The following is a 23,957-nucleotide window of genomic DNA, read 5'->3' on the forward strand; positions in this document are numbered from 1 at the left end:
TAACTTACAATTGTTTAACTAAGCTTTAAATAAGTTTCTCAATGTCTAGGTTTAAAACTATTTTAACTGTGTGTCAGAATTACTATTGTTAAGCCAACAAAATTAGTAATTTAACCACCATCAAACATTTATGATTAAAATTGGCAGTAGTGATTGTGTTTCTTTTCTCTTAACACATAATAAAAAGCAAGACTAAAATTTTGAAGTGATAAGATTTTAGAAATTTACATTTAATGTATAATCACGATAGAAATACAGAAATTGTTTATTTTCAGTACTCTGTTTTAAATTACTAAAATAATATTTTATTTGTTAATCTACTAGTCATTATTTTTCCAAAGCACTAGGAGCATGGAAAACATAAATTGATGATGAATAGCAGTCCAAAAATTTTGTTTTTTTAAAAAAAATTATGCTTAATAAGAACTTTTAAAGTGTCTGAAGTTTCCAAATTATTATCTTTTTAAAGTTTCGTAATTTCAAGTTTTGACATTTTTAATACTAAAAGGAATTGTGTTTTAGAATTCTGATGCTTATTTTCTTATTTATCTAGGAATTACCTTGAATTAACTAAAATACTTCAATTAATTGTGTTCTTTAAGAAGAATTAATGTGAACAAAAAAAATCAAACTTTAATTACAAACTTCAATTACAATATTTAGAAAAAGTGATGATTTCTCAACATGGGGCTTACCATCCACCAATAGATGCTGAAGAGTTCTAAAGGTTCTAAATGTCCGAGGAGCAATGTGAGAATATTGGAATGCAAGTATTCAGCAAAGAACAGACTTTGTTTCCTAAAAATCGTTGGAACAAACGTTTAAACTTTCACTTGATTATTCAAATATTAGAGACAGAAATTTTTACAAAATGTATACTACATTAATTTAGTAGATCCTTTCATATGGTAGTGCGAGTTCCATAGGAGTTCGTTATTGTAGTTCAAGGGAATTAATCTTTTAAAAACAAGGCTCAGAAATCTGATAGCCTGAGTATGAGTTGAATAAATTTGAAGGGTCGCTGACAAAGAGAAGAGAGAGGAGGCGGTAAACTAAGAAGGATTGAGAAACTGAGGGATTAAATCAAAATTCACACGCAATATTAAAATCCCAGCTGAATGGTAATTTTACAGCTAATCGAAGCAGAAATCAAAAAAACATTCGACACCAGCCTGCTGATAATGAATGCGACGGGTTGTAAACACATTTAACAAAATGCAAATAGACCTTTGATAAATTGCAAATGAATTGCATTAATTTACCACAAAATCTTCTGACCAGCTGTGCCGGCTGTGTTTATCAAGCGTCTAGAGTTTAGAATATATCTGCATTAATCTGGTTTCCTTCCTTTGCCTATTTACTAGTATATTCTAACGGAGTGTGTATTTCATGCAATCAACATGTAATTGCAGAAAGGTACAGCCAGGAAATGTAGAGCAAGTACTAATTGATAATGCATATATTGATCGAAACAATTATAGTGTTTGACAAGGCTACAGAAGGATGTCTGTATTTCGTAAGTGTTCTATAGAAATTGCATACCTGGGGATTATCTCTTAATAATGTATATAAAAACGTAGTGCATATTACACATTATTGGAATAGTAAATTAATGTGGCAAACTAAAACTGTTTTCTGCATTTTCTTGTTAAAAAGTACACTGCGAAAAAAATGGGACAGTTCTATAACTCCCGTTCTATTTGGCCGATTGACGAAATTCAAATTGCGTTTTCCATATCTCGAAAGCGCGACTTAGGATATTTATTAGACTTATATATAGCATTGCTCTAACATACGTATTTTGACCCAAAATCGGACTTTTTCTGAAATAATATACCACTGTGTTTACATATTTCGATTCTACTACTCAAATTATGCCTAAAAAATTAAATTTTGTAATTTGTTTTGTAAGACATTTATGGAGAAATTTAAAAATTTACCCTGGCGCATTTTTTTTAGTTTGAGACAAGAATAATGCACTTAGCGAATTTTTTTACTTAACCTATTTTCCTTTCATTTTTTCATTGTCCATCAGCAGAAAAAAGTCATTGTTCACACTTTCAAATAATTTTAACAAAGTGCGTAAATCACATATTCGTTATTATCGCTTATAATAAATACGCCAAATTTCAAAACGCGCCAAAATGTAAATTCACGCATATCTTAGGAAATTTCGAATTCTGAAAGAAGGAATCAAGTAAGTTTAATAAAAAAGAGATATTAATAAATATATATCAAATTCAATTAACATTGAGGAACTAAAATTTTGAGAGCTAATTTTTTTAAAAACTACTCGTGCGTTTTTTATAAAACTTAGCAGTTTGGCATAATTTGGGTCGTAGATTCAAAATATGGAAAAAATCGGCATGTCACATCAGAAAAAGTCCGATTTTGTGTCAAAATACCTATATTAGAACAATGATATATATAAACCTAATGTATATCCTAAGTCGCGCTTTCGAGACATGAAAAATGCAAGTTGAGTTTAGTCAAACGGCCCAGTAGAACGGAACTGTCCCCCCTTTTTTTTGTATAGTGTACGTTGTTTTTTTGATACAATCACAATAAATCAAAATATTTGTTCAGTATATTAACTACACAACGTTAATCTATTTTCGAAGCATAAATTCAAATTCGTTGTTAGTAGCAGTCTAAAAGTCATTCTTCTCCCGAGATGATATCTGATCTGAGGTTTTTATGTGGATCAAACGTAAACTTACGTATGTTATTCTGTTACATTTCCTATCGCATGTTGTATTTTTAGTGTTTCAAATAATGGGTAAAATATCTATATTGATATTTAAAAGAAACCCTGGCTTGATTACATATTTAATTTTTTTTTATATAGACCATAGCTATACGTTATATAGCCCGCATATTCAATACGTTGTTCGTAAATGCAACGGAAGATTGTAACCTTATAATATAGTCAAATATCTCCAAGTCTAACCGCCACATAGTCTAAATGTCACTTTAGAACACACTGACAATAATAGCAAATTAGATTCTAAATATTTAACAACCTATTTAAACCCATATTATTCAATATAAATTAATTGGTAAGTATTTAATAAAATAATAAATTCAACAGTTATATATAGTATAAATATTATCATAGCACTTGTAATTTTTATAAAAATAATAAAATATTTTCACACTTAATAATTAGTTGTACCTTATTTTACTTAATGAGTGAATAACAATTGTAATTTGCACATCATTGATTAATCACAAACATATTTTAAATATATATGTATATAAATGGCATGATATGAATGATTTGGAACTTGGCGGGGGCGTAAGAGATGCGTAGCGAAGAAACTTGGCAAAACTAAGTTCGGCGAATCACTATCTTTGCCTTTAGGCACATCAAAATCATTTCTTTAGTGGTAATATACTTTTTAATCATAAGCAATTACAATAATTTTTATATAAAGCATAGCAGCGCATAGATGTTTGCAGGAGCGTCTTGCCAGGAGGAAAGCGTAGGCGAAAGTGTCCCAGCACTTCAGAGGAAGAAGAGTGGAAGTCAAAAGTTTCCCGTTCCAGTTAAAAATGTTTTGGTTTAACATCTGGTATTTGGGCAGGAGGTATCTACTGCATTAAGCGTTACGTAGGATTGCATGATTAATTTGAATGACGCAGTTTAGACTTAGCACTATTTTTAAGACAGAGAGAGGAATTCCTCAAATTGAATAAAATATAAGAGAAGTTATAGCCAATTAAAATTAGAAGTTTGAATTCATATTTCTTATCTTACACTTCTCCCATTCAAAGAGAAAACAGCGGTACGATAGAGAAACCTATTTGAGAGAGAAAGCATTAGAGCAGGAAAATATGAGATATATAATTTTTAAAATACAAATTATAAAATTAAAAAACTATAAGTCGTAAAATTTTGAATTCAATAGTAATTTAAGCACTATATTCTTTTAAAATAATTGCACATTTTTAAAGTTCTATTAAGATTTGGGTCCACTGTAAAGAGTTCTTGTTTCTCAAACATTGACATCACAATTTTGATATTGCGAATATTTGAAGCTAGCAAGAATCATTAAGCATATTTCACTGCGACACTGATTTAATGACCTTGATTCAAAAAACTTTTTCTTCTGTTTTAGATTTTTTTTCCCCGGTGATACTCGATGACTTTTGAACACACCGTTATATACAGCTTAAATAATTAAACTTTCATTTTTTTTAGCGCCGGAAAAGAATTTGATCATCCTGATTGATGAGTTAAGGCAACAGGGTTCGAAAACCATTGGGAAAACTTTCACCAGGTTGACTTTATTAAAATGTTATGTTTCAAGGCGTAGAAGAAGGAATCCGGTACTTTTTAGCAGCTTCCGATATATGGAAGATCGCTTCGAGTTGGTTTAAGTTAGAAGGCGATTTCGAGAAGATCGCCTTCTAACTTAAACCTTAAACCTTTTAACTTGAACCTCGAGTAAGGTTTTGGTTTAAGTTAGAATATTTCTCAGAGTTTATGTTCCTAAATAGCTATGTCATCAGCTGATTTCTATATGTTTATCTTACATATTCCAATTGTGTTTAAAAACATTTTTATTTATAATAGAAACATGGACAAAGAACTAAGAAGCAGTATTAGAAATACAGTTTTCATCTTCCTAAAAACAACAATTTACAGCTGTTTTCAGAAAATGCAAACATATTCTATTTCAGAAGAAACTGATAAATTCAGCGGATTGTTTTAAATAATAATTTTTGCAATTAATGCTATTGTGCTGAGCTAAACAGTTAAAAATGGAGTTCATACGCAGTATATAATAATAATTTTATTTAACACAACATAAATGCATTTATTATTACACAAATAATAAACTGAACTTATTAAATTACGTTAATATTTAATAAGAATATATTTCCTTAAAAACGCTATATGTAAAATCTGACTTGAATGTATTCTTTGTCAACGACGCGTGAAATGAATAGAGAAACAGTTAAAGCTTAAGAAATATCGACTTTTATAGAGGCACAAATAAAACAAAAATGTGGTCGTTAAAAGTAATATAAATCACTTTTGTCATTCGCGTAAGATGAAAAGTCTCATTTTCCATTAGATTTCGAGGAAAAGAAGTCACATAAATCCTCGAAACATAAATTTTGCGTAAAAAAAAAATTGTTTTAAAAGATTTAATGGTAAGCACAATATACGTAAAACAAAATAGAATGTATTTCACACCAGAAGCATATGATTAATAACAATTTTTCTGTCTTCAAACATCTCGATGATATAAACAAAACAATTTTGATTCCCTAAATATTGCAGATGCACCTGAACTTATTTATATTAAAAAAAATTCTCTATTCGTAAAATGCAAATTAAAAGTTAATTAAATTTCAAATGAAATTGAATTACAAATAAATAATTAATTATTACTGCGAACTAATCTACAATATCATTTAAATTCTGAGAGCATATGTAAATCAAGTGCAAGTATCAAAATCTATGAATATATAATATATAATATATAATTCCAATAAATATTTTAATCCTAAAAATTTATAAAAATGCATAAGTGAATAATTGTTGAGCAGGCAGGAGACAGACTTATCAAGAGGAATTTGCCTCCAAACCTAACTCTTCAATTATTCAATTCGTGTTTCGTCATCCATGTAGGCAAGGGTAAAAGGAAAATTCAAAACCAAAAGTAAAACCAAATGTTGTGAATTCCTAAAAAGAAATTTAAACAAGTGGAATTTAGAGAAATTAGCAAATAAAGACTAGAATAATTAAATTAAGTGTAGAAAACAAAAGTAATTTAGAAACTCTTGGCTACAAAAGACTTCCCCGACACGAATTATGCAAATAAATCAAAAAGAAACTAGATACTATTTATAAATAATACTAAAATTATATTAAAAAGGCAAGTAAAAAGTAATTTTTACTTTAACTTACCAACTATATTTATATTTGGAGAGTGGAGCAGCATGGGCGCTAATATAAGGCAGAGTTGAGTGTTAAGCTGCTATCTGTTAGATCTATTTTAAAAACCTATTCTGTAAACTTTTAGTAATGTAAAATGTGTGTACTGTTGCAAAAGTTTTTTTTTTTTTTTTTTTTTTTTTTTTTTGCTAACTGTGAAGTATTGTAAAATGTGTAACAATGCTAACTGTAATGTAATGTGTTCTCACTGTGCACGGTCCATACAACGAAATTATCTAATTTGAGGTAATATTTTTTTTTCTTTGATAAGTGGCAGCATTTTTACGATAATGCACAAAAGTAATGGTAACTTGAACATATAGAAACTCTTCAGAGTTTTCTAGTATGGATAGTAAGAATTTAAAAATAATTCTATGTTAATTGCATCAGGTGTATATGAAAGTTTTTACGACGCAATTAAAAATTTAAATGTGTCTGAGTTTTTTAACGTTTTTAAAATTTTCGTTATCTTGATAATAATATTTTCTTGGTTTAGAAAGGTACAAACTTCATTTCAACACTCCTCTTCTTATTTTTTTTTAAATACATTTGAAATTCTTTCTGTTAATTTAGGGAGTAAATTGGATCCTACAGAACTTATCTTTATGCTTGATTTCTCGCAGGGTATAGGTATATTTATAGAGCATTTTTTTATTTTGTTTTTATCTTGCCCCATATGTTAAGAGTTATTTTGCTACTCTGGGCAAATATCCCACATGTTTGCTTAGGTCTGTAAGTTCTTGTTCTTCTTTCCCAGTAATGGCCATTCGTTGGCAATATTTTATTCAGGAAATAGAATAAACGATGGAGAAAAGACTATGAAGAAACAAATAATCATCATACAGGTTTTTCTGAATCAAAATATTTGTTAGCTATGTATGCTGTATGAAAGGCAAAATCTTAATTTATATGTATAGGAGTTTTGCTTCAGCTTAAATAATTGATGAGCACATACTCCGCCTCATTGCTCGCAAATAGAAATTCTGTTGCAATAAATGAGATTTCATGTTCAAGCGCAATTTAGATACTGAAATTAGCTGAGATATAAATATTTCTGAAGCCACAAACTTCCGATATTATCTTGGGATAGTTTCTTCGGTGGAATAAATTACGTCTTCAGGAATCCATGGGTCTAAGTATTTTGTAAGGTTTATTTGCATTTAAATTAACCGTTTCAATTTTTGGTATGCAAAAGTTATTAAGAATAGAAACCCGAATCATGTTTAAGATGAATGTAGAGCACATTTTCTTTACAGCAAATCCAACCATAATGGAATACTGAATAATCTGTCTATGCTGTCTGGACTGGTGGATGGGTTATGAATGGCAGTCACTTTTTGCTGTATCATGTGCTTCCGGGAAGTTGATTTTAATCTTTACTAGGTAGAATGAGATCTATTGTCAGTTCTTTTGCAACCATTGATGTTGTTCTTTAATTTTGTTTGGAGGTTTTAGGCATCTCAGGTTTTTACCCAATGACTAAGAGCATTGTCGACTAAAGTTGCTGTACGAAAAAAAATTCTCAAATCTTTGCAACTCAGGTGCTACACATAGTATTGAAATGCTGCAAAAATATATTTTAAAAATAACCTAATATGCCCTTAGGCTTGTATTTAAATATTTGTTGTACATAATAATTCTTTAAATAAGCGACGAAAAGCTTAATAGCTAAACACAGGCGCAAAAAAATGCTTGAAATGCTAAATCCCCAAACAGTTGTGTTTTAAATTTTGTCATAGTTAAAGATGGAAAGTAAAATTCAGTCATTAGTTTAAATCTGCGACAAGACCACAAAAAGATACGAAATTTATGAGTGCGATCATCTCAACAACCCGCAATTTATGAGCAGCTACGAGGTGGGAGAGGACATGCGTTGATATTGCAATAGTAATAACGTGTTCAATGCCTCCTCTTAACATTTCAAGAGCTTTTAGCAATCTGCACGAGCATTTTTAAGGAGTCTTCACGACCTTTAGCGGTTTGTACTGCGTCTGCTATCAAAGCCTTGCAATTTTAGAGGCCTATTGGACCGATCATTCTGCGGCTTTCCAAATGTCGTCTTAGACTATAACGAATCAGACGACGTCAAATATAACTGACTAATTAAAAGGACGTGATTATTTCAATCTGCAAAATATTTCAGACCGAACAAATACCCTAAACGCTCTAAGACTCCAGACTACAGAGACTTCTGCCGCTTGTATTTAGAAATGGTTATTTAATGGTAAGTAATTATGCTCATATAATGAGGATAATTACTTACCATGAAATAACCCTTTCTGTGTCGCGCCCTAGCGTATCAGCATCCTAAAACAAACAGAAATTTGGTGGTATTCCTTACCTTTTTTCATGTTTTACAGATCTTAGATCTACTAAAGGCTTATTTACTATGAATGGAATGATGAAAATAACAAATTAAGTGGTTTTAACCACCGAAAAAATCCGTTTCGAAGAAAGTGAGGCACTTCGACATGTTCAGTTTCACGGACAGCTTTGTTTCTAACACCTGATAGGAAAATACTTAATTATCCGATATTGCAACCAGTACGTTGAGCGGTCTGGTGTACTTTCATTAAGCCCAAAATTTCCACATGAGAATGATCCTTATCATAAAAATTGATAAAAACATCTTGAACAATAAACAAGAATATTCCCACAGAACCGCTAGGAGATCTTAAGATTTATGATGATTCGTCCCTTCACATTCGTTGGTTCCAATTATCAAGCATTTTCTTTTCTGTTACTTGCATGCATAATAATAATAAAATACCAATAACGTAACTGTGGCTCTGAAGGTACCAGATACGTGAAATTTAAATGGCTAGGGTGTGTCCTCAATGGCATCCTTTACAATAGATCCAGATACAGGCAAGTTATGACGACTGTAGTACGTAATTTTCAGTCAGTGTAAGACTCACTTCCAAAAAAAAAAAAAAAAAAAAAAAAAAACAATAAATTTACTGAATTTATCAAATTTCACAAAAGGAAAAGTCTCACAAAAAAGAAATGACGAAATTCTTCAGGGCAGCGGCAACGTGTCCTCTTTCTTCTTACTCTATCCACACACTCTGTCGCTGTCAGTTAATGATCTTTCCCTTTTGACTTTAGAGGCTGTCGAAGTGACACACCAAGCTCAAGTATAGGCAAACTCCCACAGTCCGTAATAGGTAGTTACGAATCTTTGACGATTGTCTGAGACTTTACCTATGAACTGTTTGTTACAGAACGAAAATTGGAAACTTTCCTCTCTATGTTTCTACAGTGGGGTTGGTTTGGTTTGGTCTGGTTTATTTGATTATGGCAAAGACCACTCGGGCTATCAGCCTAAGGGAAGGGATGCTTTTCTGGAGAACTTTTAAGGGAAGCTGGCTCGTAAAGATATTACATATGGGGGAAAATCACGAAAACGCGCATGGGGCCACTCCGTTCATCTGAAATTGAACCCCAAGTCGGAACTACCAGTGTTCAGCGATTTCTCGATCTCTGCTGCCCCTTCACAGTGACATACGGTCATCAAAATGCGGTTTGGTATAAAATAAAAACATTATTTGTCCTGTTAAAAATACATGTGTATTCCTCGAATATTCCTTGAATTCACGCTTACTAAAAATAGTAATTAATGCAAATTACTATTGAATGAACATTAATTTGATCTATAGAAAATATTAACAGTCAGAAAACTGCTATTATTTAAATATAATTTTTATGTATTATTAAAAATCTGTAAATAATATGCTAAGTTATTTGTCTTTTTAGTTAACTTACTGATTTCTTTTGGGAATATAAATGAAAAATCCAAATTCCTGACATCTATCATCTAAAACCTATTTACTTTAATTGTATTATTTGAATTGACATGCGAAAAAAGTGTAATAGGGATAAATATGAACTTTTAAATAAATAGCTCGTAATCTAGTTTTCTGACTATGCTGTTAATGAGTTTTTAATAAGTACTGGCATTAGTACTTTTCTATTGCATCTTAGAGAAAGATTTTCTACAAGGTGCATTACTTCTGTTTCGTGAATCATCACTTCCTGCAATCGGCAGGAATCAGAATGAGCCCCTTTCAAATCATGTATGGTATTTAGAAACATGTTGCTACAAAAAAAAAAAAAAAAAAAAAAAGTCGTAAAGAAGAGAAATTCGAATGACATTACTTCTCCATCCATCGAAAATCGCTTATTGACATGAAACGCATTACTGACATGAAAATTTCTTAATGCTTAAGAATTTGTGAAACTTCTGATTGCGAAACGAAACTCCAGAAGTTTTGAATACATTTATTTATGAAGAAAATTTTAAAACTGCAATATATTGAAGCAAATAATTGCATGCCACAGTTTCATATTCCTAGGGAATCTACAAATATATGGCTTTTTTTAGGGTTTCACAGTCTGCATTCTCAGTTTGTATTGGTAGTTGTTATTAGAATTAGATGCAAGCAACTAACTCTTGACACTGGTTGAATTCCTAAATATCCATTTCCACAATAACGTGATAATAATAAAACTCACACGTTTTATATTAAAGCACCATATGTTTGACTTGAAACCTGAATGCAAAATTTGAATGAACATCGTTAAAATAACTTCAAAACTAAAATTTGTTTAAAGAATTCTACGTTGTGCATCAATAATGGCTAAGCCATAATCCCGGTAATTTACAAACAGTGATTTTGAATTTGAATTAACTTCTTAATGTACAACAAAAAATCGTATTACGTTTGTTAAACAATAATTAAGTTTTCCTAAATTATATTATAAGAATTTTAAATATTTGCAACTAAACTTCCAAATAATTATACTTCTACAATTTATTATCCTGGAGATGCTCCTTTTAGAACTGTCGCCACAGGCAAAATAACATATAAGACACATTCTGCAACAATCAGCGTTCAAGACGCAAGTTAAGCTTTAATGCGTAATATTATCTATAACGGATAGCTGCAACGTGATACATATATCTCTTTTGATCTGTTTTATTATTTTCACATCAGTGCGTATAGGTTGAGCATAAACATTTACTAATTCCTGTCTTCAAAATACCGGTTTACTTTTTACTCGAATTTGAATATATATATTTTTTAATTTTCTAAAGACCACGTATATTTTCAGCTTTTAGATTAATCCTATTAAAATCAAGTGGCAGTAACTCCTAAAGAATGCAAACTAGGAAAAAGGCGTTTGATTTCGCTAACTGAAAGAAAACTATTGAGCACATCGTAAAATAGACTGAATTTTGTATGCTTTGAGAAATACTGTCATGAATACATTGCAAGAGCGACATGAATTGTTATATCTGTAAAATAACCGAATTAATTACAAAATGTGATCTGTTCGAAATTAGTTTTAATACCTTTAAAAAGGTATGCATATTCAGTTACTGCTGGTAGAAAATTTATTTGATGCTTTTAAAATATTTAATTTCCAATATTAAATTTTCCTAAATTGTAACGTGAATTTTCCACAGCAGTAAAATTTGCTACATACATATATATATTTTAAACAACCCTTTCTCAAGTCTAACTATTTCTAAAGAACGGATAAATCATGCATCGATATAATTGTTGTTGTTACTTATGTTGTTGTTGTTACTCACTTGTCTGACGCAGTCAGCCCAAGCCCACGAAATTCCTCGTGGCAAGGAGCTCTAGATTACGCCTGCTGTTGTCAACAGCCTTGAACACTATTCAGGTGACAATGCGATTTAGCTCAGTTCCGCCCCCAATTTTGATGAAGAGCACCCCGTCCCCCCTCCCGGGGTGCTCTCCATCAAAATCAAATTACTTCCACAAAATTACATGAGAGGATTTTCAGCTCGACGCATGTTTAAAGAGCCACCATGCCACACCGAAACTATATATTTACAAGCATCCATGCGTCCTCCGGATTCGAACTCGAGCCCTTCGGCACGGCAGTCAGCGACGCTAACCACTATACCGGTTGGGCGGCTACCAGTATGATTAATTTATAGAATGAAAACAAAAGCGCATTTTGGTTAATTTTTGGAGTTAATAAACATTAAAGTTCATGTAACCAGAAATTATATTGCATATCATAATTATTGTTAGTATATCAGAATTATAAATTGAAATATTTCTAGATCAGAAACGCTGAGTGTCTGTTCTGCTTTTATCATCCACAACGCTACTTTATTAAGCTGAAACCATTACAAAGACCACTCATACATTAAATGTAATTTTGCTCGAACTTCATTTTTTCCAGAAAAATAGATATATCTTTCCCATTTGTATTAACAGAAAAGTAATTAGGAGAGTATATTTCACGGAATTGGAAATTAACTCCGTACGTCTAATTTTATACATTACAACAAATGAAGTTTTTTTTTTTTTTTTTCCTTGCTTCACTTCCATTATCATTCAACGCATATACGACAACGTGAAAAAGTATCGAACTAGTTTCCTATTCAGAATAACTGCGTTAAAGAAGAATTGCGCAGCTTTTGTAGAGGCTTTTGGAAAAGTTAGAAGAAATCCAGAACTAAATGTTCAAGTCAAAAGTTTCCTTTAAACAAGAAATCGGGTCGTTACTTGAATACGCTGTCGTTAAATAATTCAGTACATTAAATTAAAGTTACCAGTGTTCTGCATCAAATCTTAACAAGGAAGGCAAAAATCAGTAATGGGATCAAAGTATCTAGCAGTATTTTATTTGCCTTATAAAAATGCAAACACAAACCAAAGATTGACTGTTAATAAGAGACTAGTTGGAAATTTAACAAGAACATCTCCTGGACATGGTATTTTAAAAAGATCGATGAAGTCTTAGCAAATACTTCTTAAAAGACAGGGAGACAACAGAAGACGTTTTTGATGGATATGTTTGAAATCGCTTCTCTCTTTTTTTTCTTCTTCATTTTATAAGATTAATTTGCATAAGCGTGAGTAATGCATTAAGATACATTTGGAAAAAAAAGAAAAAAAGAGAATGGGAAAGTAAGTGGTAATTCAAGTAAACCTACGAGCAATATATTTCACTGAATTTGAGATAATGGCAAATTTCGACCAAAGTCTGTAAATAAATTTGAGTGAATTTTTAGAAATTAAATTTAAAAAAATGTACTATAGCATATAAAATAATTTCTGGAAAATTCGCGCTATTTTATGGAAACGATTTTCTATTTAAATCTCCACGTGAGCATTTTTTGAGAAAAAAATTTGGTATTTTCAACGTTAATTGTCCACTAATTTTTTTATTTTGATTGGTATGCGGAATAAAAGATTTATTTCAGAAACGGCTCCACAAATTGACGAATGGTCCGACGGTTGTGTAAATGCACTTTCCGAGGAAAAATCTTCACATCAACAAATTATAAACCTGAGCATAAATCCAGATTATTGCTCAAAGAAACGTATATTCAATATATTAAATTTCAAAGAGGAAAAGCGTCTAGCTGAAATCAAAACTAAAATATGGCCTCCTAAGATAATTTCTTGGAAAGTATGCTGATAATCAATTCCCTATCTGTTAACTGGCACGTTATTCCAAATACGTTTAATGTTACGTTGATGAAGTATAGTTTTGAAACATAAAAGCTGTGATTTAAAAACGGTCATTATAAAAATGTTTTGCATTCACAATAAATGAAATTATTATATTTTTCTGTAATAACCAGAAACAGTATCAATAGAAAGAGGTAGGTTTTTGGTATTTAACTATAAAAATGTTAGAATGCTAAATTAACCTTTAATAAAACTGCTTATTTATTTATTTTGTTTGTTTGTTCGTTTCAGAGGAACATTGAACGCAATGTGTCGCCTCACAAATTGATTTATCCACCCACACATCCACATGGGATGCAATCTGGGAATCTATTTACAAAGAAGCATTTGTCAATCTTTACAGCGGAAAGCCTCATGAGAAGGCAACTTTCTATTTTTCTAAGTAAGTATATACCTGACGTTTCAATTTAATACAACGTAAAGACCATCCGGCTTGGTAAAAATAAAATTTTTATAGACAATCGCTTTAATTTCTCATTCGTGTTCCGACATTTATGATGATCGATGTATTAAACTCTTCTTTTTATCCAATACTTTCTGGCTAAGGATAAGCAGTTTTCAGTTGTTAAATTTCAGTTAGCCTATTGAAGTTTGTTGTTAATTGTAACCTCCCCCCTAAATTTTATCAATGGTTCGAATTTTAAATTATTTAATTGAACCAATACTTTTCATTCATACCTTTTCAGAATCTGTGAATCATTTCCAAATTCCACATCTGAGGCGTCGCGTCTTTGAAATGGACAGGCTGTAAATAATAAGAGAAATTTGATGTGTACACTACGAGACTTCCGTGTACTGCCTATTAAACTGGGAATCTCAGCATTTTTATGAATGGGTAATTTAAAACAGTTTTTATAAACAGATGTCCTTTGCGCGTTAGTTTCCTGACGTTAAATATTTTAAACATTTGTTTCTGAGGGTTTAACATGCATAAAATCCATCGTTATAAAATCAAATCCATCTTACGTGAAGGAGTTTTGTGTGTGTGTGTGTGTAATCAGGCGTGGCCCTTAGAAAACAGAAACCTTCGCTAACATGTATGCTTAAAATACCGAAACGCCCGTATCGTCAATGACCCGTCCGGTCCGTTTGCTTCCCTCTCCGTTCATTAACGCACAAAGAGCTGAGAAGATTTCAAATGGCACCCTTTCTACTTCCTAACAAAGAAACTTCCTTTAGCCTTTTAGGGAAGCAATTCTGAAATAAACTGATACAATGCATTTGGGGAAACTGCAACGGCTACTGCATACCTTAGCGGGAGGAAAGGAAACAACATCGCAATGTCGGCCGTTTTGAGCGGTTGTGGTTGTTTGAATAAATGGCTATCTCGGGTGTTTTGCCCTTCAAAGGGTTAAATAGCATAGCTTCGTATATATTTTCATATGACGCCCTATGCGCATAGTTAAAAGGTCTACATTTTCTGATTCATTTTTAAGTTTGAACCATAAATGCATATAAGAAATTAGTGCAATTTTTTAAAAATATGCTTTAGACCAGAATATATGGGGTAAAACAACATCTGACTAGTACCTGATATTGCAAAACTACAGCATTTTTTAAAAATAATTCTGTAGACTCATAAAAGCACTTATATAAGATGCACACAATTCACATATAAACCATCATCTCTATTTACAAAGCTTGGAACCAGAAAATGAACACTAATAGAACTAGAACCAGAAAGTGGTTTGAACGGCTAAAGAAAGAACTGTAATGAAATTTCTTAGTCGATAAATTTTGTAACAGTATGAAAACGACAAGGAATCCCTCTGAAATATAAATGAAGTCTGTTTTGATGAATGTACATATAATGGCAATAATTGCGTTTATTTTCAGATACACAATTAATTTCCCTTCTCTGATTCAGTTGCGTGAAGAACATCATTAAACAGCATGAATTAGATTTTTTTTTTTTTTACCACAAGTTAAGACTTTAACGACTTAGGTTGAGAAATGAAGAGGACTTTCCTTTTATCATCCAACGACTAGAAAAGATAAAAAAAAGTTTTTAAGTGCCCCAGGCAGACGTTGACAAATGCTGCACGCATTATATCTCTTTTTTATTGTATATTCTGTTGTACACTGGGAATATTCTGTGTTTTAATTACTCTTTTTTATTTTCGGGCAGTCTGTTAGTAAGATTTTTGTGTTCATTAAGTAATATAATAAACACTATTTTGAAGTTTCTGTAATGTCCTTCTTAATCAGAGCCTCTTGATATATAGAATTAGCATAACAGTTTTAAAATGTATGCAAGTCTCATTTCAATGCAAATTTTGCTTGCGCTTTGATTCACGGAAGACATTTCAGAAACGTAATTCAATTTTATGTCTTAATCTTTCATGTAATTGAAATTGGAGTTTGAAAAGATTAAATTCCAATTTAGGTACTTCTAGTAACTATTTAGTTCTAGATACTTCTGCAATATAATCACATAAATCTATTCATTAACCTTCTGATATCCTCTGCTAATCTCAAGAAAGGAATTCTTTTAAATAAATTCCAAAATATTAGTTGTATGTAACATAAGAATAATTGCATAAATTTAACTAGAATTGCAATTAAACTTCACTCAGCCTTTCAATCATATATGAGTCGCATAATTACAATGCATGTGTGCATAAATATTTTGTTTACTTAATTTTAGTAGATGCAGAAAAAAGCAGTAATATCTTTCTATCATAGAAATGTAAGTTGAAATCGCAATAAAATAGAATTACACATTCTGGATTTACTTACACTCAAAATTAGAAAGCACACGAGATGTAGCTCTAAATCTTATTTCTTAACTATATTGCTTCTGCAATTAATCTCCCACTGTGTCAAGTGAGAATTTCACTAAGTGCCGAGTAGTTAAGACTGAATATTAAGAGTTCGATTCCAGACAAATGGGTTGATTGCATATTTGTTTTTCGTGGATTTTCCCACTTGTAACCTGAAAAAACGACTTTTTCTTTGAAAATCATACATAAAGGCATCCCTTTTGTTTCGGAATATAGCTGTCATGTACTTCGTCATATTCAAATTACCTAATCTCATCAGGTGAGGGTGTCAAATAGCTTCACATTTAAGCAAATGACTACATAAATAAGTATAAAAGTAGTTAAATGTTTGTTGATGATTCAACAGCTAAGTACGTAATATTAAAACTAATCACAATTATAATTTTTAGAAAGATTAAATCCGATCCGATTGGTGATTGGTTTTTAATTAAAGCAAAACATGCGATAGCTTTCTACCAAAAGAGAAAAATCTCTGTAGAGGAGTTTTAAGGACAACTGGCTCGTTTTCATGTCCCACATGGAGGGAAATGCCTATACTCGATTCACCAGAATTGAGCTCCGACTAACTACCAGTGTTCATCGGTCTTGGAATACTGGTAATCACCGAAGAGTTTAGTTTTAACAAAGGACTACGTTTCAAAGAGAGGAGTCAACTAAGTGTTCTTCACAAGTGGCAATAATATACTTTAATACGTACCTTGCTTTGAATTATTGTTACACTAAACTTATATGAAAGGTCGACTTACTGATCGCCTAAGAAAATGCTGGATAAAACTTAATTGGTACTGAACGTCTCGCAGTTACAAATATTACTTATATATATACCAATAAAAGCTGAGGAATATGCTTAACTGGCTTATTTATGTTGAGGATGTAGAGACATTAGGTCACTTCGAAGCAGGAGACGTGAAAAATGAGTAATGCCCTTGCCGGGAATCGAACCACGGACCTCTCGAATACGCGTCCATTATGTTTCCAGTTACACCACGAAGACATGCTAAGAAGGCGGGAGAAATACCTTATAAGGTTAACCGCAACCAACTAGCCGGTCATGAAGATTAATGCTAAGAAAGATGGAAGTAATAAATGTAGTCCAGTTTCTCAGGAGCCGCTACATACTTTCAATCGCACATTGGTCTTTTATGCTCATTTGACATTCATACTGTTTTGGTAAGAGGTGTAATACCGAAAGCAAAAGCGAACATACAATTTAAATTTAAACATATAATTAAATTTAAAAGTAGAACCATACAGACAGTGACTTAAGATTGTGAAACCTATGGCTTGCGAAAGAAATGGTTTTAAAAGTATATTGCCTGGTTTATATATATGTACTTTTATGTAAAATAAGTATCTGTGGTATAATTTATGTAAACTAATTTATGTAAAGATTTATGTAGCACTAATTTATGTAAAATTAGTTTCACTAAAATATGAAAACTAATTAAGCAGTAAAATAAAGGTTTTAAATGCCGTAGATAATTGTTATACGTACGCTCGGTCAACTACTTATTATATTTACACGTCATAGACATTTTAATCCTGCTTTATTTCAAGTTTTATAGTATAATGAATGAATGAAAATACAAGCGAAAGTAATCAAATATCGATACAATTTTTTAAACTGTAAAAATTAGAGATTTATTTTATTTATGGTTATATTTGGCATGCAAACTGTCATCGTATATTTGAAGTGAGTACATATGGAACTATTGTACCTCTAAATGATGTTTTAATATTTATACTTTCAAGTGGATAATTATTGCGCTTCAAACTAAAGTTTACAACACTTGTTCTCATGATCAGGTAATTCAATACTGTCATGATTTTGAATCCAGGATTATTATAGGGAAAATATTTTAGAGAAACATGTAGCCCGTACTGCACATTCCATCGATTAGATCTATTCTGGTTACCTTATTATTGAACAATACTTTATGTTGAATACGCGTCTTGTAATATCACGTGCATCTTTTTTAAATTTTTCCTGTCTATTCAGTACCGCATGTTGCAACGTTACTCGGACTACTTTTCTCACAGAAATGATAACTTATCAACGTAATAACAAAATGATTCAGAAAGGACGTTACTGAAATCTTCTTCTGAGAGAGATAAAAACCATATAGGTTGACATACTGAAGCCTGGTTTATATCAAGATTTAATGAACATAGTTCGGCAACATTTTGTTTTCACTAAAGGCTCAGAAAAAATGTGATCATGATTTATTGGAATGTCTTGTTCTTTTTTGTGTTTAGTGTGATTGAAAGTTACTGTGAGCTTCTGATCGAGGCACAGTACTTGCTAATAAAGAACTATTACGAAATTCTGTTTGAAATTGGACAAAAAAAGTCAGCTATTGACTCGGAGTCAATAGCTGACTAGGAGATTTACAGTATAAATTCATATTTATTTTACTTAAAAAGGAGTTAAGGATTGAAAATAACTCTTTCAAGAAATATGATTATTGCTCTCAAGCGCACAAAAATGCTTGATGGGCCGTAGATTGGGCAGGCCTGAACTAAAATATAAGCAGGCAGTAGTGTTAATTAATATACGAGTATAAACGTAATAGTTACAAATAAAGACATAAAAGTTTAGTCTATTATTTCAAAAAAGTTTTCCTTCATCGCTTAAATTTCGAAAAATGCAATAATTTCAATTTATAAAATTAATTTTTGTGGATAAACCACGTATTTTAAGAGAAATCATTACTTTTGTAGTATTTTCATTTAATGTGCTTAACTAATTATTAACCCTTTCTACAATTAGAATGAAAATGAAATGAGAGAATCGCTGGATAGGTAAATAAAAACTGTAATTAAAATAAAAGTGTTCGATTTGGAACACGCTACTTTCACATCGGGATAAAAGAAAATTATAGTGATAAATATTACATTTAGGCAAGATGCTTTTGGTAATAAAAGGGAAAAAAATCCGTACAAATAATACAGAGGGATTTCACACAATTTTGTAATGATTTTGAATCGTGAAAAATCATTTAAATTCTCCATGAATTTAAATGTTAATTTTAAAATACAAACGTGACTGGAAAATTGGAATAAATTTTAATTATCCTCTACAGGATTAAAAATATTCCTTATTTTAAAATGCCGCTGAAAAATAAATAATGGATAGAAGGCTATATTTTTGCGCTGCCCGAAGAGAAATAATCTTATTCAATAATTAAAAAAAGAGATGTGAAAAGCCTGGTTTTAATATTTCTACAAGGAAAATAAGTGGCATAATTAATATTACAAGAAAGGAACGTCAAAGTTTACATCTGACTGGGAAAGAGGCAAAAAATGCATGTCAAACAAAGGTACGTACAGCTCTTATTACATCTAAAGTAGTATCTCATGTTTTAAAGGAAAAATCCAGTCCCCAAAATAGCTATTGCAAAGTCTTTAAATATCTCTGTAGGAACTGTGAACAAAATTATAAAATCTGATTTAAAGATAATCAAAACAAAAAACCATGATGTTCATCGCCTAACGCCGAAACGTGTTTCTTGGCGTAAGACTATGTGCAGAGTGTGAAAATTATTTGGAAGGTGAAAATTTAAATATATAGTTATAATTGATAAGGCTTGGATATACTTATCTGATTGCAATAGAAAAAGATAGATTTGATAACGAAACAATCATTCGGAGGAAACGAATTTTTTTTAAAGGTTTTATGGTTATTACTGGATTGTCTTATAACGGAAAACTTAAGATAAGGAAAATAGATAAAAGTGTCAAACTTAATTCGGATTACTATCAGAAATTTGTTTTAACACCTATTTTTTAAAAAGAAATTTCATCTGTTTATCCAAACAATCTTCACTGTGTTAAGTTCCATCAGGATAAGGCTCCAAAATCTAAATCTACTGATCTATTTTTTTAAATAAACCTGATGTGTATACCACATGACTTCCTTGTACAAGATATTAAATTAAATGCACTTTTTCATACATTTCGTTTAAACTTATTTTCTCGAATGTCATTAAAGATATATTTCTCATTCAATTAACTGAGTTCTCATTTCGCGGCAAGGCAAAAATACTTAAAAACTGAAAATGTCTTCATTAAAAATTTACAGATACAAAACAAAAAAAAAAACATAAAACACCAAATACAGTTAAAACAATTAAAAAAAAGCTAATGTGAACACCACTACTTCCTTGTATGGAATATTAAATTATTCGTATTTTTTCCTGCATTTCAATTAAACTTATTCCCTCAAATTTCATTACAGATATATTTATCATTAAATTAATTCATTTCTCACTTCGCGGCAAGGCAAAAATACATGAAAACTCAAAATATTGTCATTAAAAATTATTAAAAAAACATAACACCAAATACAGTTAAAAAAATAAAAACCAATTTTTACAATTAAAATTACAGTTTCTACGCAAGAACAAACATTTCGGCCAGCAGGCAATAAGGCAGACTTTTCGGTGCACAAAGCTAAAAGTTTCCTTTTGGTCCCACTCGGCAAAAAGACACTGAAGGTGCAGAAAGAATTAGTTCACTTTTTTGCTAAGTTTCAAATGCGAACAAATATGGCTGCTATGGTAAAAAAATTAGGCTTAGCCGCACTTAAACAACTTTTAAAATGTTGAAACGTTTTCAAATATGGCATGCAGATTAACTGAAGGCATAAGATCCTTAACCAAAGGATAAAAAAAAAACATAATTCAATCATTTTTAAAGCAGAAAATGCACACATTACCAATATGTAAGAAAAAAAAAATACTGAGCTCACTGAGCCGAGTATTGGATGTAGATTACCTAAAGGCATCACAACCTTAACCGGAATGTAAGAACAACGCAATTCAATCATTTTTAAAGCAAAGGTTGTGCAATTTACCAACATATAAGAAGGAAAAACACTAAGCTGATCGAACCGAGTAACAGAGTGGGTATATATGTACTTATGGTCCGGCCCATTGCAACTAAAAAGAGAGGTGCTAGTCTGTCTTTACATACAGATACTACCCCCAAAACATCACTAAATTGCATTCGACAGAGGTCAAAATGGATATTTTCGTTGAAATATGATACCTGGAAGTTTTCGTGATTACAATACTTCTTTACATCGTACAAGAAAGTAAAAATGAGAAATGAAACCGGAATTGAATCTTTCCCTTTAAATGCATTCCACCCAAGTCACCTGATGTGTTTCCTATGGATTACTGTGCATTTGGGAGTTTTGAAACAAGCTCTTTATAAACGGCATCCCAAAACAATGGATGGACACTGGAAGATTGCGAAGGAGAGGGGGGTGGAATAAAATCCAAACTTGATGTTTTACGAAAAGGATATTTAACTTGAAAATCAAGATGTAATATTATTGATCAACAAAAGGGCTATCAGACTGAACGTATTAGAAAATAAAATTCTAAGGTTTATTCATATATAAATGTAGAATTTGACTTAATTCACAGCATGAGAGCACGAAGTAATAGTTAAATGGTTTATTTAATAGAAAGAAGTAAAAGTAAATAAAGATGAAGTTAACGGTATGCAGGATTAACATAATGATGTAAAGGCATAACATCGAAAGCACAATTAAAGTTCATAAACTCTTGAAGACGTGTGAGCCGTCTGCTCACGTCTGCCCTCCACTCTCGACCAGGTTTCAGCGCTGTCTGGGATGATTCTTACTGCGCTGGGTGATGCTATACTGATGACGTCATAATCCTGGTATTCTAATTCAGCATTGGACGTTGATGACTCCCACAGCTTCGGCCAGCCTGAAGAGGCATCGTCCTCGATGTCTGTTGAATGGACATCACTATCATGTACCTTCAAAGATAATAAAAAAACAAAAAGAGTATCAGGTCCTTAGGTTTTGAGCTGTTACAAACATCAAATCAATTTGACCATGGCTTCATATGGTCAGCCGCAGTAGATGTCAAATTTAGTCCTTCATGGCATCCTACTTTCTCGACTTCATATCTATCATTTGATCGAACAGCTATGATTTTATACGGTCCATGAAACTTAGGTCGTAGTTTCAAACCAGTCCCATATTGAGTTCTCTGAATGGCTACCAAGTCACCAATCTTGTATAGTTTCGGTTTCTTACGTTTCTTGTTGAATTGTTTTCGATTCTCTTCTTGAATCTTCAAAATGTTGTTTTTAGCATCTTCTCTCATTTCATCACGTTCTTGTATCAATTGTTTTAGATATTCTTCATTCAATATTTCACTAATTCTCAAATCTTCTTTATTCTTCATTTTCGTGCCTATGAGAAGCTCAAACGGTGAATATTTTGTACTTCTCGTAGTTGTACTGTTGATTATTCTCTGAACATCTGGAACGTATTTAAACCATTTCGTTGAATCTTCATGTGATAATTTTGACAAAACAGGAATCAAAATTCTATGAATTCGCTCAATTTGTCCGTTACCTCTTGGAATACCGGTAGTAATTTTGACATGTTCTATTCCTTCTTCAGTACAATAAGCTGAAAATTCTTTCGATGTAAAGGCACTACCTCGATCTGAAATGATTCTGGCTGGATTTCCAAATACAGTCTGTTGTTGCTTCAATTTTGAAATAACTTCTTGCGTAGTTGGTGATTTCACTGGATAGAACCAAGTAAATTTCGTAAAAGCGTCGACAACAGTTAGAATGTGTTGGTATCTCTTGTTCGTCGATGGAAGAGGTCCAATAAAGTCGATATGATACGTACTCAAAGGAACGTTTTCTTTTGGTACAGGATGAAGAAATCCTTCTGCTTTTCCTTGCTTCTTGTTGTACAGTATACATTCTATACAGTTAGCAATTACTTTTTCAACTTTGCATTTCAGTCTGGGAATATAGAATTCTTGCTCTACAGCATTCACAGTTTTATCTACAGCAAAGTGACCTTTTTTATGTACCTTCTGTATGATTTCATTCTGTAAGGATTCTGGCACTAGTAGAAGATCTTTACCATTTTCAAATTTGTACAAAATATCATTTCTCACGAAGAATCCATTTTCTTTTCCCTTCTCAACTAAATTCTTGATTAACTTCACATGTTCATCTTCATTCTGTTGTTGTACTAACCGAATCTTCTCAGTTACATCGGATGTGTATGATGTTAAAATTAGAGCATTTCTACTTAGAGCATCAGCATGTTTCATTTGGCTTCCTGAACGATGTACAATTTCATAATCGAATTCTTCAATAAACATTGCCCATCTCGCAATTTTAAGAGTTAAATCTTTCTTATCTAAAGTTTTCTGAAAAGCACTACAATCAGTTACAATTTTGAGTTTAGTCCCTAACAAATAGTTTCGAAATTTCTTCAGAGCTTCTATTACTGCAAGGGCTTCTAATTCGTACCTACAGAGTTTCTCTTGCTGCGGTGAAGTCTTCTTACTCATATACTGGATTGAGTGATAATTACCATCATCAGACAATTGGAGTAATACCGCACCAAAGCCTTGACTATTAGCATCAGTATGAAGTTCTAATGGATATCCTTGCCTAAATATGTGTAGAACAGGTGCCTGAGAGAGAATTTCTTTCAATCTGCAAAAAGCTTCCTGTTGTTCGGAATCGAACTTAAAACCAATACCTTTTCTAGGTAAGTCACTAAGAGGTTTAGCTATTTTAGCATACTGAGGAATGAATTTACGAAAATATCCCGTTAGTCCTAAAAAGCTTTGTAGTTGTTTACAGTTACGCGGTTGTGGAAAGTTTCGAACAGCAACAGTTTTG

General features: G+C 31.7%; 1 protein-coding gene across 4 annotated transcripts in view; it reads left to right on the top strand.

Moving 5' to 3' along the window:
* Window positions 1–23,957, top strand: part of LOC118192724 (uncharacterized) — a 323,131-nt gene that overhangs the window by 183,196 nt on the left and 115,978 nt on the right. For 3 of the 4 annotated variants that reach the window (XM_085814865.1, XM_085814874.1, XM_085814879.1), the window contains one exon: window positions 13,705–13,855. The exons of the other annotated variant lie outside the window; for it this stretch is intronic. In XM_085814865.1, the coding sequence (XP_085670991.1) occupies window positions 13,768–13,855 (88 nt within the window). In that variant the 5' untranslated portion in view covers window positions 13,705–13,767. The remainder of the gene's footprint in view (window positions 1–13,704; window positions 13,856–23,957) is intronic. 4 annotated transcript variants of the gene reach the window in all.

The sequence above is a fragment of the Stegodyphus dumicola genome, chromosome 1, assembly GCF_044657685.1.
Source record: "Stegodyphus dumicola isolate Sdum_Otavi_A_Nest chromosome 1, ASM4465768v1".
In the NCBI taxonomy this organism is placed as follows: domain Eukaryota; kingdom Metazoa; phylum Arthropoda; class Arachnida; order Araneae; family Eresidae; genus Stegodyphus; species Stegodyphus dumicola.